General features: G+C 40.9%; 1 protein-coding gene and 1 long non-coding RNA gene across 5 annotated transcripts; both read right to left on the reverse strand.

Annotated features, from left to right (window-relative positions):
- Positions 1-7,612: 7,612 nt before the first annotated feature.
- LOC147631109 (uncharacterized) lies at positions 7,613-8,492 on the reverse strand. The gene is made up of 3 exons (XR_015267529.1): positions 8,389-8,492; positions 8,187-8,277; positions 7,613-8,022 (listed from the first exon to the last, which is right to left on the reverse strand). It is a non-coding gene; the product is annotated as an uncharacterized LOC147631109 (long non-coding RNA).
- A 626-nt stretch (positions 8,493-9,118) lies between these two features.
- Positions 9,119-17,286, reverse strand: LOC147631110 (transcriptional corepressor LEUNIG-like). Of its 4 annotated transcripts, none has more exons than XM_086809441.1 (19): positions 16,201-17,286; positions 14,806-14,997; positions 14,614-14,711; positions 14,415-14,524; positions 13,886-14,314; positions 13,644-13,729; positions 13,264-13,351; positions 12,941-13,052; positions 12,630-12,679; positions 12,174-12,497; positions 11,843-12,061; positions 11,475-11,720; positions 11,247-11,391; positions 11,056-11,165; positions 10,786-10,941; positions 10,411-10,566; positions 10,196-10,312; positions 9,674-9,880; positions 9,119-9,546 (listed from the first exon to the last, which is right to left on the reverse strand). In XM_086809441.1, exons 2-19 carry the CDS (start codon positions 14,835-14,837, stop codon positions 9,400-9,402), a joined length of 2,832 nt encoding a protein of 943 aa, XP_086665567.1. In that variant the 5' UTR covers positions 14,838-14,997; positions 16,201-17,286; the 3' UTR covers positions 9,119-9,399. The 4 variants fall into 4 exon arrangements, with proteins under 4 accessions (XP_086665567.1, XP_086665565.1, XP_086665566.1 ...); XM_086809439.1 differs by having other exon boundaries at positions 14,614-14,735; positions 16,201-16,726; XM_086809440.1 differs by having other exon boundaries at positions 16,231-16,655.
- Between the last annotated feature and the right edge of the window lie 625 nt (positions 17,287-17,911).

The following is a 17,911-nucleotide window of genomic DNA, read 5'->3' on the forward strand; positions in this document are numbered from 1 at the left end:
ATACATGTATATGGTGTCAGAGAGAAATCAAGAAATAAATGATGTTGTGATCTTGATATCTCTCAAGTATGTAAGCTATCTTTTTTGAAAATTTATCCACCCACTGATTTGTTTTTCAAGATAACTACCTAATTTATCCTCTTATTTGTTTTTTGTAGGCTTCTTTTGTCCACCCTACCCCTAGAGGCCTATTTTGCTATTTTTTTGTTGGACCTCATAGTCTATGTTTATGTAAGAGAAACAAACACCAATTTTGTAAGGCTAGAAGAATGGTTGAGGAGAGGCGACATTGAAAAGGTGCAATATGTAATTGTACCTTATAATGAAAAGTAAGTATTTTATTTTAAATATATTTTACTTTGTTTTATGTCCTTTTATACATCTCTATTAATTGTTTTTCTTTTCTCTATTTTGTAGGAGTCATTGGAGTGTAATTATAATTGATATCAAGAAAATAAAGACATATTTCTTGAATTCCATGCTTGGTATGCATGGAGAAGCCAAATTGTAAGTTTTTTATTTTAATAGAAATTGTATTTAAGATTCAATGTGTATTAGATTGAATAATTTATGTGGTTTGTTATTTTGGAGGGCATCTAAACGCATAATAAGCACATTAGGAACACTCCATCCTCCACTCCTTGAAAATAAAACTCCACATCAATTTTTCATTTTGCCTATAAGTAATAACATAAAGGATAACTTTTAAGTTTGTAATAAAGCTTTAGTTAAAAGTCTAAACAAGGACTATCATTGCTATAGGTTCCATTACAAATTGATGGAAGCTCATGTGGATGGAGAATGGTTGCAAACACATGGAGATATATACAAGCAAAATTTCTAGTAGACATATGAAAAAGAGTAGCTACGAGTATTTTTGATAGACACATCAAAAAGAGTTGTAAAAAAAATCAAATATTTTTCTTAAACTTTTGTATGCTAATATATACTAAGGTTTTGGTCATGATTTTTTACAGCTCACAACTTCATGTTATACAAACACATACATTTGGTGAGTGAGAGCAAAGACAATCAAATTAATGCTCGACAGTCGTGTGAATCTTTCTGCATATCCAGATTCACCACCACCATCACCGTCAATCCCACCTATGATGGCAAAGAAGCCATCGAAAAGGAAAGGACCTATGATGTCTCCATTTAAATTTGGAAAGAAGAAAACGACAGACACGCGGAGAAGGTAAAGGCTTCTCGAAAACAGAAACAATCTAAGGAAAAAGAGAGCAAGTCAAAGAAAACATCCAAGAAATCAGAGTCCAAGCCGACCAAGGAAAGTGAAGAGGCCAAGGCTTCTATGGACACTGACCCTTTAAAGTAGATAGTTTTCTATTCTCATACATTGTAACCAACCAATTTGTATAGATACTACCATTGTAATAAATATATTGTTTCTCATTTTACATTGGTTATCTTGTCTTAATAATGTTGAATAACTATTTTACAAAATGAATCGACAATACAAGATAGATGGTTGCAAAATTATATTGTATTAAGAAAACTTCAGGATTACATGGGACAAATATTTCATGCAACTAAAAGTATTTTCGGACCTTCTTCCCACCATAATACCATCGACCTTAAATTTATAGTTTGATAATAGAAATTCCAAGGACGTACACACATCCCTCAATGTCCATTTTGTATTCATAGGGATGACTCTATTGTCAGCATCACTCAAGTTGACTGTTAGGTCATACTGCACAAATTTTTCCTCTAAATCCAATGGCATCCAAGTCCCTCTACTCTTTTCCATCATATGTACTCTAAGCTAATGTACAAGGTTTGTCGAGAGATGTTGTATGCCATCACCACAGGTTCAATGCAAGCGTTACATTTTATAAGATCACCCCTATGGATGACTTCATTCAATTTCCATTCTGCTCCAATTGCATTATCCAAGTCAGACTCAGATATATGTGTAGATAGCCACATTGCTTTTGTCCTCTTCATGTTTGCTTCTCAAAAACATGCCACAAATACATGAAGAGGTATAAACCATGATAGCCTAATTCTCTTAGAAATCCTTCCTGCTTTCATAGACTTTTGAATATCCAAGACAATCGTGGATTTAAATGCTAATAGAGTACCTTTGTCTAGAAAGTCCCAATCTAATGAATTTAGGCTTGGTATAGCCAAACTCTCCAGTCTTCCATAAGCTTCTAGTCTTTTAGGAACAATATACTTGCATTGTATAAAAATATATGTTTATTGAAAAAAGAAGATGGTTATTCAAAAAATAATACTTTCCCAAGATCAGCATGCATGACTTCGAAAGTCCTGGTGAATGACTCTACAATGCTTGTTGATGGATAAACATCTGCCACATATACAACACATGTGAATAAGCCATATAATCATAAATAACATAAGTAAAACATAAGTAAAATTACAAAAAAATATCTTATAATGAGCTTGCAATGCAGATGCTGGAGTAGAAGGATGCATGTGCATCTCTCTTGTCGTATACACATGTTGCACCTTTGCCTTCCATACATCTTTTGCTACCTTAAATTCCAAGATAAGTCCCTTCCAATGGTATTGTACTAAGCCTCTTCTTTGCCTTTTTATCCTATGAGCACCTTTCATGATGGTTGCATAGTCACCCAATCGTTTAGTTTGAAGTTTATACCATTCCACACACCCTGATCATCTTTAACATTATGAAGAATGCATAATGAAATGGTATTAGGAGTATGCCTTGGGTTAGACTGTTGTCTTGACATCGTTAGATGATGAATAGAGGAGAGGATAATGGGAAAAGATGATTAGAAAGACACCTCGGGTAGATTAGGGAATTCAAATGTATTTACTCATTTTGGGGGGGAAACCTAAATTTCAAATTTTTACTTTTTGAAGTACTGACATTTGGCATGTGAGGATAGGCCCTTAAAGTTGGAACCCACTAAAGTGACATTAAAATAGCCGCGCCGTATCACATTAAAGTGGTGATAACCCACTAAAATAGCCAAAACTAGTTAAGCTAGTAAAAAGTAAATATGACATCAAATGTCATATTTATGGTTGAATGTCGCATATGTGGGGTGATGCCCTCAACTGCTTCACTTGGGGATCTATTTATCAAGTAGCATGATGTGTTGATAGCTTCAGCCCAGTAAGTGTTAGAGAGGTTCTTCTGGCTGACTCAAACAGGACTCTATTCTTCCTCTCAGTAACTCCATTTTGCTGAGGTGTATAGCTGCAGGTTAGTTGCCTTCTTATGCCATGCTCAAGAAGGCATTTGATGAAGTCTTTCGAGAGGTATTCTCCTCCATTTTCTAACCTAAGAGGACCTTGATTCTTCTACCTGTCATGTTCTGAACCATAACATGAAACTCTTTGAAAATGCCAAATACTTCAACTTTAGAATTCATGAAGAAATCCCAAGTGAATCTGGAGTAATCATCTATGAAGGAAACATAGTATGTATTGCCGCCAAGTGAAGAAGTGTGGGCTGATTCACAGACATCTGTGTGAATGAGGTCAAGGACTCCTCTTGCTCTACTTGTGCTTCTAGAAAAGGGTGCTATAGACTGCTTGCCAATGCAAGAGGCTTCACATACTTTATCTAATTTTTGCAAAGATGGTATGCCCAAAACAATGCCTTTTGATTTCAATAGACACATGTTATTGAAATTCAAGTGACCATACCTTTTATGCCATAATTCTCATGGAGGTAAGGAGGCTGACCTATCGACTTGCATTGCTGACAATTTTTCTATTGATCCACTCAACTTGAAGAGTTTGCCATGCTTCTAACCTCTTCCAATGACCTTGTAGTTGTGTTGAGGATCTCTTATTAGGCCTTGTTGGCCTTCAAATTCCACTTTGAAGCCTTTATCCACCATGGTTCCAACTAAGAGTAGGTTCTTGTTGAGTGAAGGTACCACGAGGACATCTCCAAGCTACTTCTTTTCCCCTATGTCTAGCTCAAGGGAAACTTCTCCTTTACCAGTGATAGGATTAGGAGTACTATCTGCAGTGTAAATCAAACCATCATGAGTAGAATCCGATTTAGAAAAGTATTCAGCATGAGAACTCATGTGGGAGCTTGCCCCACTATCAATCCACCATGGTTCCTGCTTGCTACCATGGTCTACATGGTTGGCCTCTTTGATCTCTTTAATAGATAGAAAAGTGTTGGCATTTGAGAAGCTTTGAGAGCTTTCATCTTCAGCATAGCTGACTAATTTCCCTTTCGTATATCAGCTTGCTTTTTCCTACAGTCTTTCTCAAATGTCCATATTTTTTACAGTAATAACATTGAATGGAGTTATGAAAGTTCTACCTCTAGAGGAATAGCCACCTCTACCATTAGAAGAATAAGTACCTTCTTGAGTACCTTGATTATTGTTGTTGTGCAAGTAGTTGTTATGTCTTCCTCGTTCTCTTTCATTATTTGGTCTTCCTCTGCCTCATGTTGTGAAGAGGGCTTTGTCACATTGTTACTTGCTAAAGTGATGTTACTACCATGGTTGTTCTTCATGGACGCTTGTCTTTTATCCTCGTTCCTAAGGTCTACTCTATTTCATCAAGTGAGGGTTTTTCCCTCAAAATGATGAGGCCTTGAACAAGATTTTCAGAGCTTTGCCTTCAGCCACGAATGATGATTGTTAGAGCAAGCTCCTTTATCAAACATCTTGTCTCCCACATCTATCAATTTGTTGATGCAGTTCTTTCACTCGCTTCTTGATGAAGTCTATAGCATTCTCATTGGACTTCCCTATTTCATTTATGAGTTTAGCTCTCAAGGAAATCTATCTTGAAGTGCTCTTAGACTCACACACCTTCTGCAGATTGTCCCGAGCTTCTTTAGGAGAGAGTCAGCACCTCCCTCAAATGGCTAAGGATGTCATCCTTCACACTTAGCTTTATCATGTGGACAACAAACATGTCCTTCTTGTCCCATTTTGCTAGGGCTTCAACAGTGAGATTAGTTGGTCTCTCCATAGAAACCATCTCTCAATAATCTTGGAAGAATAATAGTGACTCTATCTTCAGCTTCCATGTTGCATATTTTGTACTATTGAGTTTTTCAACTCCCTCCAAGTGCAGGCTAGTCAAGTTGGGTACAAGGAAAAAAAATAGGGACTTATCTTCGCTAATTTGCTATTTTTTGGGGTTTTTTTGTTTTTTTAAAAAGCACTCAACATCTTAAAACATTCGCCCAATTTTGAACATTTTAGGGTATTTTTTGAAAACATTCGCTCCATTTTCTATAATTTTAGATTTATATAGGAGGAATAATCGCCAACCCACCTACACTTATATATTCATGGAGGCATCGTATTTTGTACCTTGGTTGGATACCATTAAGTCAACAAAATAGGCAACTAATTTCGCCTTCGGGTTTCGACAATTGGAGCTAACTCCGAAAGTTGTTTCTTACTTTAGTAAACCTGGCCAAGAAAGTAAACGGGACCAAACGAGTAAACATGGCTAAACAAGTAAACCTAGCCAAACGTTGAATGCCGACTCCGGCATGCGAAAAGTTGTGTGGCAGGCAGTGAACAACATCAAGTTGCTGGTTGTCAGCAGAGTAGGTCGACGGATGTCAGTAGAGCAAGTCAACTCAGATGACTAACTCCTTTGATAGCTAATTTAAACGGTAAATTTTGTCGATCGATTCAGGAATCTGATTTCAACAACTTATTGCAACTGGCTTCATAGCTGCTTCATATAGCCGGCTCTGATAGTTGTTTCAAACAGTTGGCTCCGACAGCCAAAAGATGATGTAGCATTAGTAGCTCAAAAGATGACGTGGCTTCAGATGGCCGGAAGATGATGTGGCTTCAAACGACGGAAAGATGACATAGCATCAACAGATCAAAAGATGATGCAAATTCTGCAGACTTGAGTCTCCAAGAAAAAGTGGCTGCTAAATCTACAACCCAAGTACAGAGTACTGAATGCCAAAATTCAAAAGACTGACTTAACAGTTGTGCAACTCCGATGCAAGTAGAATAGCTATAAATATGAGGCAACATGTGCCTGAAGCTAAAGCTAATGCAGATACTGGTGTGCTTGATCTCAGAGGCTAGATGGCATTCAGGTAAACTTTACGCAATGGCAGTAAATAAGGCTCCGATACCATGTGAAAATTGCGGGGACAAGGAAATACGACACAAGGACAAGAAATAGGATTGAATGAACAAGTTGAAATCGAATCAGAACTGTTTATATTACTGAATCAGATGAGATATAACAAATGATAAATTTTGACTCTAATGTGGAAGGGCTAATCTCCAAAACCCTATCCGAATGCTAAGAGCTCAATCAATTCAGATATTACAATCAGTACAATGTTGTGAGTGTTAGACTAGGCTACAGAGGCTAGATGGCATTTAGGCAAACTTTACGCAATGGCAGTAAACAAGGCTCTGATACCATGTGAAAATTGCGAGGACAAGGAAATACAACACAACAACGAGCAATCCGATTGAATGAACATGTTGAAATCAAATCAACACTATTTATATTACTGAATCAGATGAGATAACAAATGATAAATTTTGACCTTAATGTGGAAGGACTAATCCCCAAAACCCTATCCTAATGCTAAGAGCTCAATCAGTTCAGATATTACAATCAGTACAATGTTGTGAGTGTTAAGACTAGGCTACACAGTCCACGGGCGGCTTCTGTTCACTATTGTCCACTCCTGTTCACTGGCGGTAGCTGCATACAAGACAAGCTTTTATAATGATCTAGGTAGTGAATAGCTCGTCACCAATGGTAGATAGACAAGTCATGATTGCAACTTCATCTCCATAATTTTGCCGCCGCCAATCCAAATAGCTAAAATGCTCGATTAGGTCGGCTCTGCAAAACTGTCTCCAATTCCTACTATTCCTCCTTTGACGTGAGAATTCTTTTCACCAAACAAGCAATGCATTTTCAAGGCTTTGCAAACCTTAGATGGTGTGAACTTGCATCTTTTAACAGTTGGCACAAGAAGTTCATCACTATAAATGTGTGATGATACCAAAACGAAAAGATTTTCAATTTAGGACATTGTAAGACTCCCATGGGCCTTCCAAATTGTTCCATCTACAACTTTTACGACGATAAGATCCAAGAATAAGATCTAATAACTTCTTTGGTTTATAACGAGGATCTTTATAATATATTATTGCTTCTAGTGGAGTTGCCTACACCTTTCATGTTCGTGGAACCTTTTTCTAGACTCAAACAATTGTAACTCCATATTTTCTCATGTTATATTAAATGGGTTGAGGCTATACTCTCATTGATATGCTCATCTCTCTTCCTAAAGTTTTTCCTTGTGAGCACAAGAAATGATTTCTCTATTAGATCAGAGGTCTGTAAAATTGGGATTATAATGGTTTCTTAGATTTGTCTTTTATAATGTCCTTATGAATTAGCATAGCATTTTTTTCATATAATAAATGTAATGCGTAAACCAAGCACATTTTACGTAATTATCCTCAAGACCTAAACCCAATGATAACATGGACCAACTACTTGATGCCACCACACTATTTTGAATCAATGCCTTGGAATGATATGCTAGCATGTATTACTTTCTTAACTTTGGGAAACTTCCTCAACACTACAATAAAGATGAGAAAAGAAATACGTTAACCATCTCCCATCAATTGCTAGAGGTAATTGTAAGAAATTGGTCAAATCATGCAATCAAATATTTTCTTAGAATCCATGAGCAAGTTGTTCTAATTAAAGCTCATCATGGGCCCAATGGAGTGTATCATTGTAAAATAAAGTTCAACAAGTAGACCCTATGGATCCATCTCTTATGAAGGATGCTAATCAAGATTGAGTTACCTACCAAAGACTTTGGAAGCTAGCACCCATTGATTGGATACTTTAGCCTTGGTATTTAAAACAATGTTTGAAATTGAAATCATGAGCCAAGAGAGTCCAAAGAGTTCCTAGGCTTCCCGTAAATACCAATGTTTGAAATTGAAATCATGAGCCAAGAGAGTCCAAAGAGTTCCTAGGCTTCCCGTCCAGTGAGAACAAGTCCTATATAGACATAACCATGAAAGAGAAAATTCAGTTGGGCACTCTATCTTGAGGGATAGAGGTGACTTTAAGTATTAGTAATCATGAATACAGACTGTAAGTGCCTTGGGAAAGTCCACGCATTGGAGCATCATTAAGGAACAAATATGGAAATAGACGCTTACCAGAATGATAACTTTTATGGAAATCCAGATCTTCTAGCACCCTTGATTGACTCGATGTGTCATCTCTTAAAAGCAGTTTCTCATAGTGAAACTGTAGAAAAGCAACCTCTTATTTATGCCCTCCTCAAATAATTCAATTCCTCAATCAAACCTAAGGGCATGATCGTTTTCAATGTGATTAAGTTATTAATCCGTTGTCTACCTGCCCTCCTCGAGCAGTTCAATTCTCCAGTCATTCTAAGGGGACATTATCATGCCAAAGTAACTTGCTTTCCCAAAGATAAAAATACTGAATTCTGATGTGTGACCTATGAATGATGGGATTTCCAACTTAGCAATGAATGATCAAGTTCGTATGTTCTATTATAAACAAAAGCATGTGTACCACCAAATGGCTTCAAACTCACTCCATTTCTACCGCTACATGGATTATGAAAAACACGCTTTCATGTTTCAGAACTTGTAAAAAAGACCCTAAAGTCTGAATTGTTGGTTTACATAACCCAGCTAAAGAAAATGGGTATTATGCACATTGGAAAACACGCACGAACAAGTGTGTACTTCGAGAAACACCATGAAACATGACAACATATCCCCAGGCAGAAAGATAATGATTCTCCTTCCTAAATGAAAACCTGTGCTTTGTGCAAGTAGACACGTGAGAGAGACAGACAGAGAGAGTTACTTCAACGTCTGCAGAAGGCCAAAATGACTACGAGACCCAATCTTGCTCTTGAGCTATATATGTGGTCTGGCAAAGAAAACGTTCTGCTAAACAACCCGAAAGAGAAGGAGAGAGAGAGAAGATCAGAGGATTCTTTTAACCTCATACCCAACCAGCGGACCGCATATGACCCATTTGACAATACCAAAGTTCTCTCTCTCTCTCTCTCTCTCTCTCTCTCTCTCACACACACACACACACACACAGATTACAACTAAGGTTCCTCACTGGTAAATTGACCCTCCTCTGAAATGCGAGACAAGTGAAAATATTCTTTGAAACAGACCAACATAACACCCCTAGGCTTGTAGCTATGAGGCTGCAAAAGACTCGACAACTAAAATGCTTGCCTGAGCCTCTACAAAGGTTACGGCATTTCTATGATAATAGAAAGATAGAATCTCTCATGATTTTTTACAATGCACCCTCTTTAACATTATCACTTCAAACTTTATATAAGGAACACAGACTATAGTACAGTCAGAAACACTACGACTTCCACAACTTGACACACTTATCATGGCTAGCCGAAGCAACCATGCCAGTAGCGGGCGATTGAGCTAGTGCTTCAATCAAACCTTCGTGGGCAGGTACCGTCATGCTTTTCTTTTCTTGCATTGACCACAACTCAAGAGACTGCCAAACAACACACAAAGAGGAAACTATGAAATTTCGCAGTCTTGCCAAAATCGAATACCTGAATGCTCAGGAAGAGAGAGAAGGTGAGTTGATGAAGGCCCACACCACCCAACAAAAGCAATACCTGATAGCAGCCTATGACAAGGATCTGTGGGTAGGTTGGATGGAACACACAAGATTGGAATTTGTTGCCATTGCAGCTTAGCTCGTGCACACACTGACCGTCGGACCCGGGTCCAAGTGCCCACACTCGCACCGAATCTTCACTTACGGAAGCAACGTAGTCCCCGGTCGCATCCCAACACACAGAGTGGACAGGCTTCGTGTGCCTCTGCAAACAAAGGACACAAATGAGCTATAAGAAGTGCATTACTATAGCAAAGTCAAGCCATACTACTGCTTCACTTAACTACAAAGATTGAGTGGGCCAAACCCATATATTCACAGTGCATAGGCATAGGCAACAAAGAAACGTGTGGACACAAATGAGCTATAAGAAGTGCATTACTATAGCAAAAGTCAAGCCATACAACTGCTTCACTTAACTACAAAGATTGAGTGCACAGGCCAAACCCATATATTCACAGTGCATAGGCAGCAATTACTACAAGAAGCTGCCCCTAATGAAGGAAATCTGACAACATACCTGCAGAGAATGCACACGAGTTTCTGACTCAACATCAAATATAGTCACTACGCTTTCTGCTGCAGCAGCCAAAAGCCTTCCAACCCTTGGTTGGAATCTGACCTGGCTCATTCCTCCCTGTTGTCACAGGCGTATCAAATCAAAACAACCTCAATCAGAGTCACAAAGAAGCTGAACGAGATTCTGATTGTCCTATTGCTTGATGAAGCCTTCACCTGGAATATCCGTGTGCAAATACCCTGATTGACACTCCAGTACCGTATCTCATTTTCTCCGTCACAAGAGCAGAGAAGATCCTCATTGTTGGGATGAAAATCAAGCGACATAACTGATCCTCGATGCCCCACAAAACTCCTCAATGAATAGCTCGGCTGTGAAAACAAGTCCAAATCATTTTCACCTACCTGAGGCTGTATTGAAATAAGGCTGGTCACACAACATTCCCCACCCATGTCATGGCATCCGGTTGGAGTATGATGGGCCTAACAGCAGCAGGCTGCCTGGATAGGCCCCCACAGATGCGCAGGCGGTGGTGTGCAACCAGCCTAGGCATGTAGACCAAAAACATGATAGTAAACCAGGTTTCATACACTCAAATTATCAGCATCCCAGACTTTAACAGTCTTGTCAAAGGAGGACGTTGCAAGGCGTGTTGACTTGGGACTAAACCGGACATCAGTTAGCAAAAAGTTGTGTTCATCAAGTGTGGTCTTTAACTTAAAATTATCCATGTTCCACAAAACTGCCTGCACACAACATGAGACCAACACCTTTATTTGAGTATCAGTACCAGTCATGGCACTTTTACACGACAGACATGCAACATCATATCACGCTTCAACCATGACGAAAAAGCCAACCTTCTTATCATGCCCAGCACTGGCAAGTAGCTTGCCATCAGAAGAGAAGTGGCAAGCAACTACTTTACTGTTGCTTGCTTTAAGACACCGAACCTCTGAGAACGAAAAACCTGCCAACCAGAAGAGGATCAAATCTTTAACAAAGTCAGCCATGTTTGTAACAGCTTCAGGTTCCAAAGTGGGAAAAGGACCTTTACTGACATCCATACTGTGCCCAGTAGGACTCCTTTTACTGCAGCTAAATAGTGGCTCTCTCTGGTCTGCCTCCTCATAAGACAAGAAGGATTCCACGTTGTCATCCAAGGACCCATCCTCGGCAAACCGATCTATATCAGCCTGTATGGTTACCACCAAACCAGTTGTTTAGTGATCAGCAAGGAGGAGTTCGTGTAGGTTGAAAGGGTGCTATTCGTATGTACCAATTGATTGGAAGAAGTTGCTAAAGGTCCGGTACCATCTGAGCCATATAGCAACGATGACTTTGATGTGCTACCACTGTGTTGCAATGCACCAGGCATAGAGATGACATCACCTGGCGTGTGGGTTGAGGGTGTTGAGGGGGCAGAGTTGGGACCAGCAGTATTTCCAGTTCCCGTACTGTTTGCCGGGCCAGAGGAAGATGCTGGCTGCTTCCTTTTCCTCCCATTTTGCCCTTTTGAAACAGTCTAGAGAAAAAGATATAGAACGGTTAAGAAGCATGAACCACTCATTCAACAAAGCCCAGAGAAAACCAGCCTCCTGGCTACAAAATTAAGAAGCATTGCTTGTTTCCACCATGACAGTGTACCTGATCACTGCTTCGGTAAGCATTTGAGAGGCTTCCATCCACCATGCCACCAGCTCCCACAAGCCTATCCTGTTGCTGCTGAGGTGTGGCAGGAGGTTGTTGCTGAGATGTCTGTGTCTGCTGGGATGATGGCTGCTGCATTTGAGTACCACCTTGCTGCTGTTGTTGCTGCTGCTGCTGCTGCTGCTGCTGCTGATGTTGAAGCTGAGCTAACTTTACCTGTGATGGCCAGAGTAACAACAAACTCACTTTCTGTAACACTCTCCTGACAGTATGAACAAAACAGCAACTAATGCCTGGACAAACACATGAGGCAGGGAAGGTCGCGCACTTTCATAAGCAAATCTTCATTACGTGGTATTTGAGAGGCAGCTTGCATGGGGGAGCCCACGCCTTGCATGACATCTCCAATACTGCCAGGCTGACCATCTTTGCTGGTTATGGCGTTTCTACTTAGGAGCATTTTGAACCTTCTGGAATCCAGCTCTCCAAGAAGAGGAGAGCCAGCAGACCCCAGATTTCCTTGTGCCTGTTGCGCTTGCAGCAATAGTTGGTGCTGTTGCTGGGGATTAAGCATCTGAATCTGATGGTATTGCTGGGGAGATTGAATGAAAGACTTTGAAGGTAACATGTTCGGGCGAAGTTGATCAAGCCCCTAAAGTTCCAGGAACAAGTAGCACAAACATCACCACAAATATATGCATGCATTGAAAGAAACTCTCTAAGCCTTGAGGCTTGCATTATTGTTATTGCTAAGCAAAAGCAACCGCAGTGTGCATGAACTTACTGTCAATGGCCAGCCTTTCAAGGGTAAGGTGTTAGCGCCTTGATTTACACCTGGACAAAATAGAAGCCACTTGATTAAACAAAGTCATCAAAGGCTCTACAATGGCATTCACTAGAGCAGAAAAATACACACCAGACGGCATACAACAGCACAGAAACATGTACAGGAAAAAGGAAAGGATCGAATGCCATGTTAATGAAAAGATTACATGTATAAAAGCCAAGATGGCCTTAAAATTACAATGTAATGGATGGTGCTGCCTGCCCAGGGAGAACAAAGTACTAAGTTAACTTGTAAGGTCTTTAACACACCTGGACTAAGAAGGTTCTGTTTAGAATGCCCAACACCTGGCACACCAAAAAGCGATGGATCTGTTGCAGGTGACCTTTGATTCAGCACTCCACTCACGTCGCTTTTGTTGTCCTGAAACATTCAAGCTTCATTACACAAAGACCCTACATGCAAACCAAATTTATTTCTTGCATAATCCCCACACCACACAATACTGCACTCGGAAAAAAAGCAATGAAAATACTACCTACTACTCCACTCGGAAAAAAAGCAATGAAAATACTACCTACTCAAACAAAACTGTGGTTGAAAGAGAAACTTTTTCAGTAGTGGATAGACTTACTTGGCTTACACCCGGCAGCGGCTGATTTCGAACTTGTGCTTGCTGAAGAGTTGTATTCATATTGCCAACAGCAGTATGCAACATTTGCCTGTACCCACAAGAAGAAATTAGGTATTAAGATAAATCTTCAATAGCCAAAATTTCTGAAAACACTCAGAACCAGCCAAAAAATATGCCTGTGTGTCACATACCTAGACATACACACACACACACACACACACATGCATACATATGAGTGAGGATGTGTAGATACACACACATACACACGAAACACAATCAGGCAGTTGGTCCTGCACGACATCAGTAAATGCCTTATAACTGACTGCACAAAAAACTCTACAGTTAAGCTGGACATTGATACAAGTATGATCATATCTTACCCAGCAGGCTGACCAGGTGTAGCTGATGTCTTCAGCAAAGGCGCTTGACTGGCATCTAACAATTGATTGGGATTATCAACGTATCTCTGCAACCATGCACATTGATAAAGTAAGCTACCCAACCCTTTTCAAGAGCAATGGAAACTCATAACACATCTGGCAGTGGACTGTTCTTGGAAATGAAAGCACTTGTAAAACCAAACATATTGAACTGCTCAAAAGCCTTCAATCACAAATGCCACCTTCAAAGTTGCTTCTTCCATGGCATCCCTCTTCTGCGGCTGCTTCAAACATTCTTCGTAAATTTTGGTTGCCATCGCGTTTGCTGAGCTTTGCCTCATCATGGTATCAGGCCCCAGACCATTAGCCCCTCCATTGATAGCGAGATGGTTGCCATCCCTTCGAGGCGGTTGCTGCTGCTGGTGTCGCATAAGCTGAAGCTGAAGCTGCTGATGTTGCTGTTGCTGTTGCTGTTGTTGCTGCTGCTGCTGCTGCTGCTGCTGCTGATGGTGGTGTTGCTGCTGCTGTTGTTGTTGATGCTGCTGCTGCTGCTGCTGCTGTTGCTGCTGCTGCTGCTGCTGCTGCTGTTGCTGTTGCTGCTGCTGCTGCTGTTGTTGCTGCTGCTGCTGCTGCTGCTGCTGCTGCTGTTCCCGAGCTTTTAACTGTTGAGTCTGTTAAATCAGCAATATTAATAAGATAATTACGAAACAGAGTGCATAGAACTAAAGACTGCTCAGCAACTTCTATACAATGTCAAGATTAAAGGCTCACCTCAATGTAAGAAGCAGCTACATCCGAGTGTTTCTCATTGGTGCGTGCAATAAAAATGTCCCAAAATACAGACCACCACTCAAATAGAAAACCACCCGGTGCATCTATGGCTGAAAATATAGGACAAGATTGGCAGATCAATTCACCCGAGACGAGCAACGATTAAAATTGAGAAAAATATCAAGCTAGAAAATCTTACCGACAGGATCAGAGGAGACCTTCCCTTCAGCTTGAAATGCCTGTGCAGATGCCTGGAGATTCCTCTTTACAAGATAGTCATAGATGTACACATCTAACCTGAATTCAGAGAACACAAATGATCTACACAACATGCATTCTGACTACTGCAATAAGATGGACAAATAATTGTGCAGAAATCTCAGAAACTCACATCTTGTCAGCTTCCCAGTTTGTCTGGGCCATTTTACCAGCCAAAAAATAACGCAAAATGGTGTCAGCTAGCCGTACTGACTTCTCACAATCTATAGAACATTCTGCTCCACTCAGTTGACTGTGGCCCAGAGCTGAGATCCAGCTACCAAAACTGCACTAGGTCATCAATATCCCCAACTTAAGGTTCTACCTGCAAGGCATTTGCGTGTTGGTAAGCAAGTGGCCTCAGGTTTCCCAAGGCAACCACTTCAGAGATTTCGAAAATAGACAACAGAATTAGTTGAGCCATGCATTGCTTCAAGATGGCTTTACTATAGATTGGACAAGCCCTAAGCAGAGTAGCATAATGGGAAGAAGCAGGAGACAACTAGTATAGAAAGACATTAGAGTTCTGTTTAAGTGCATGGGCACAGCTCAACTGAGTGTAAAGTTATACAACTTCAAGGGATGTGCCATACATAAGCAAAATAGTGGTTGTAGGATCCTCTTTATTAAGGCCCAACTTAGCCATCTTGATGGATGAAAATGACTTCCTTCTATATATGCTTTGCACATGATAATCTTGCAGCTAAGGTTGTCAAATCTATTTCTGCAAAGTGACTCATATTTAGACACACTGAGAGAAGCTTAAACTTGTGCCTGCGTACATGTGTGGTGCGTGTCTCCAGGCATATGTTCAAATCATAGCATCCACAGAAGCAGCAGATGTCTCAAACCACATGCTTCCATGGTTGTGGATCCATGGAGACAAACTACGTCTTGGTCAAGCATGCTTAGAGAGAGGGTGCTTGTGTGTGCATGCGTGTGTGTGTGTTTGTGTGTGTGTGTGTGTGTGTGTCACACACATGCTTAGAGAGAGGGTGCTTGTGTGTGTGTGTGTGTGTGTGTGTGTGTGTGTGTGTGCACGCACACATGCATGCGCGTGCACATATGCTGCATCAATGTACTGTTCCACCCACAGCATGCACCTACGGTACTAAAAACACTTGTGTGGGATAGAAAGGATGATACAGGAGTCATCATATGTTCATGCCGTACCTCATGATTGCAGGAAATGATTCTACGAACCATTGTGTACGGTCACCATAACAGCAGGGGATGATGATAGGAACATTTGTACAGACAACAAATTATGGGAATACACACAGAGGAAACAGCTGACAAACTACCCTCTACCAGCTTTGCAAGAATGAAACAGTAGATTTTTAACACAAGGAAGAAACTAACTACACAGAGAAAAGGGGCCAGTGTGTGTGTGTGTGTGTGTGTGCGCGTGTGTGTGTGTGTGTAGGGGAGGGGGACAGAGAGGGGGCCGGTGGGGGGTTTTGGTTTGCGGGGGCGGGGCGGGGGGACATTTGATGGGAATCAAAATGGAGTGAGAAATTAAGCTTACCAGAGAAAGCCTTCTCTGCGAGAGCCCTACCTGACGACAATCACCACATCAGAGAGTAGAACAGAATGCAAAACGCCGAACAACGTCTGCCGTGCCAACGATTGAGCTGAGAGAAGTCCTCAGCGATGGTGTTGAAAATCCTGCTGTTACATGCGGGGGACGCCTTTGTTTTTCTGCTCTGAGAGAAAGGCCATTATTTTTCTTCACAATGGCGTCCCTTTCCTGGGCCAGATCAGAGCAAGAAATGATGGAGTGATCTTACGCAGTAGGCTTGCGAATGTTACAGGGACGCAGCGAGAGAGGAGGGGGGAAAGAGAGAGAGTGTGTGTGCGCGCGTGTGTGTGATGATCAAAGAGCTTCGCAGAGAGCTTCAGAACTTTACATCGCCATAGCCAGGCCAGACAAAATTTCACTCACAAAAATAGAGTATCGAGACTAAATTTTGTGTGTGAATAAATCTCCTTCAGAACGATGACCAACCAGACCAAAACACCGAGCCTCGGCATTCCCCGAGCCTCTCTTTCCAAACCTGCCCAACAAACCGAGCCTTTGATTGGATGCCCCAACACCGAGCCACTTGCCTCCGCCGAGCCTCGAAGCTCCGGCTCGGCCCTGCCACTTTTTCCGAGCCTGCAGCATCTCTAATACTCTCCTTTTCCTTAAAGCTCTTTTTTATAAATTATATCAATTTTTTTATCCCCTCCAAACATTACATAGCTGTAAAGCTTCACACATCATCCCTGGCTTGTTTTCTAAGGGATGTTGCATGGTTTTGAGGGATGTTGCATGGTCAGCCCAACAACAACAACAACAAAAAAAAAACTTCTTTTTTGGGACCCTTTTCTTTTTTAACTTCTAGAGTGTGTGAGTGGAGACACCCCCTCCCACACCCAGAACCCACACCACACATGAATGGGTGGAACAAGAAAAACATATCAACGGGAGTGTTGGGACGTTGTTAAAGAGGTTAGCATGCTAAACAAGGGTGTAGGTTTGAATCCCACTACTCTACACCCATGTATCCTTCATCTCATAGCAATGATGTATCGAGGGGGCAGAGAGCGGGGCAAGGCCCACTCGTGTGTGAGTTAAAAGAAAAGTCTTAAAAGGATAAGTATAGTTTTCAATACAAGAAAGTGTCCCCATGGCTACCCATTCATGAGTTGCTTGTTTGCTACTAACATGAAGGTGCAACAATAACCACCCCCTTGTCCTACTAGCAACCCTTGGAAAGACGAAAGATCATTCTGCTTATTCCTATGTAAACAAAACATAAGTTCTAGCTCCTTTGCCATTGTTTCCTCTTTTTCAAAGGGTGTTGGCTTCTTACCCTAATCTATAAACATATGTAAGCTTAGTACTTGCATATTGTGCACATATTGTTAGTGTTGGCCTTCTTACCCTAATCTATAAACATATGGAAGTTTATTCCTTGCATATTGAAAGCACATCCTTCTTTGCTGGCACCTCCAATTCTAAGGAATGAAGAACAAAAAAAAAAGTCATTGTTCTATAAAGATTTTGTCGAGTGCCTAAATGTCACATCGTTGCATGGGTGGCTAAGTCACGAATGCACTAATTACTTTCCAAGAGTATTAGAGGTTACTAATGGGCCTTTCATGTTATACCCCACCACAATCATTGTCCTCCTGCATTCGCCCCCCTTAACAAGCCCCACCTCCTATACCTTCTATTTTGAGGCCCACCAAAA

The sequence above is a fragment of the Cibotium barometz genome, chromosome 15 (assembly GCF_041138505.1).
Source record: "Cibotium barometz isolate CiBa-2024 chromosome 15, ASM4113850v1, whole genome shotgun sequence".
Lineage (NCBI taxonomy): Eukaryota > Viridiplantae > Streptophyta > Polypodiopsida > Cyatheales > Cibotiaceae > Cibotium > Cibotium barometz.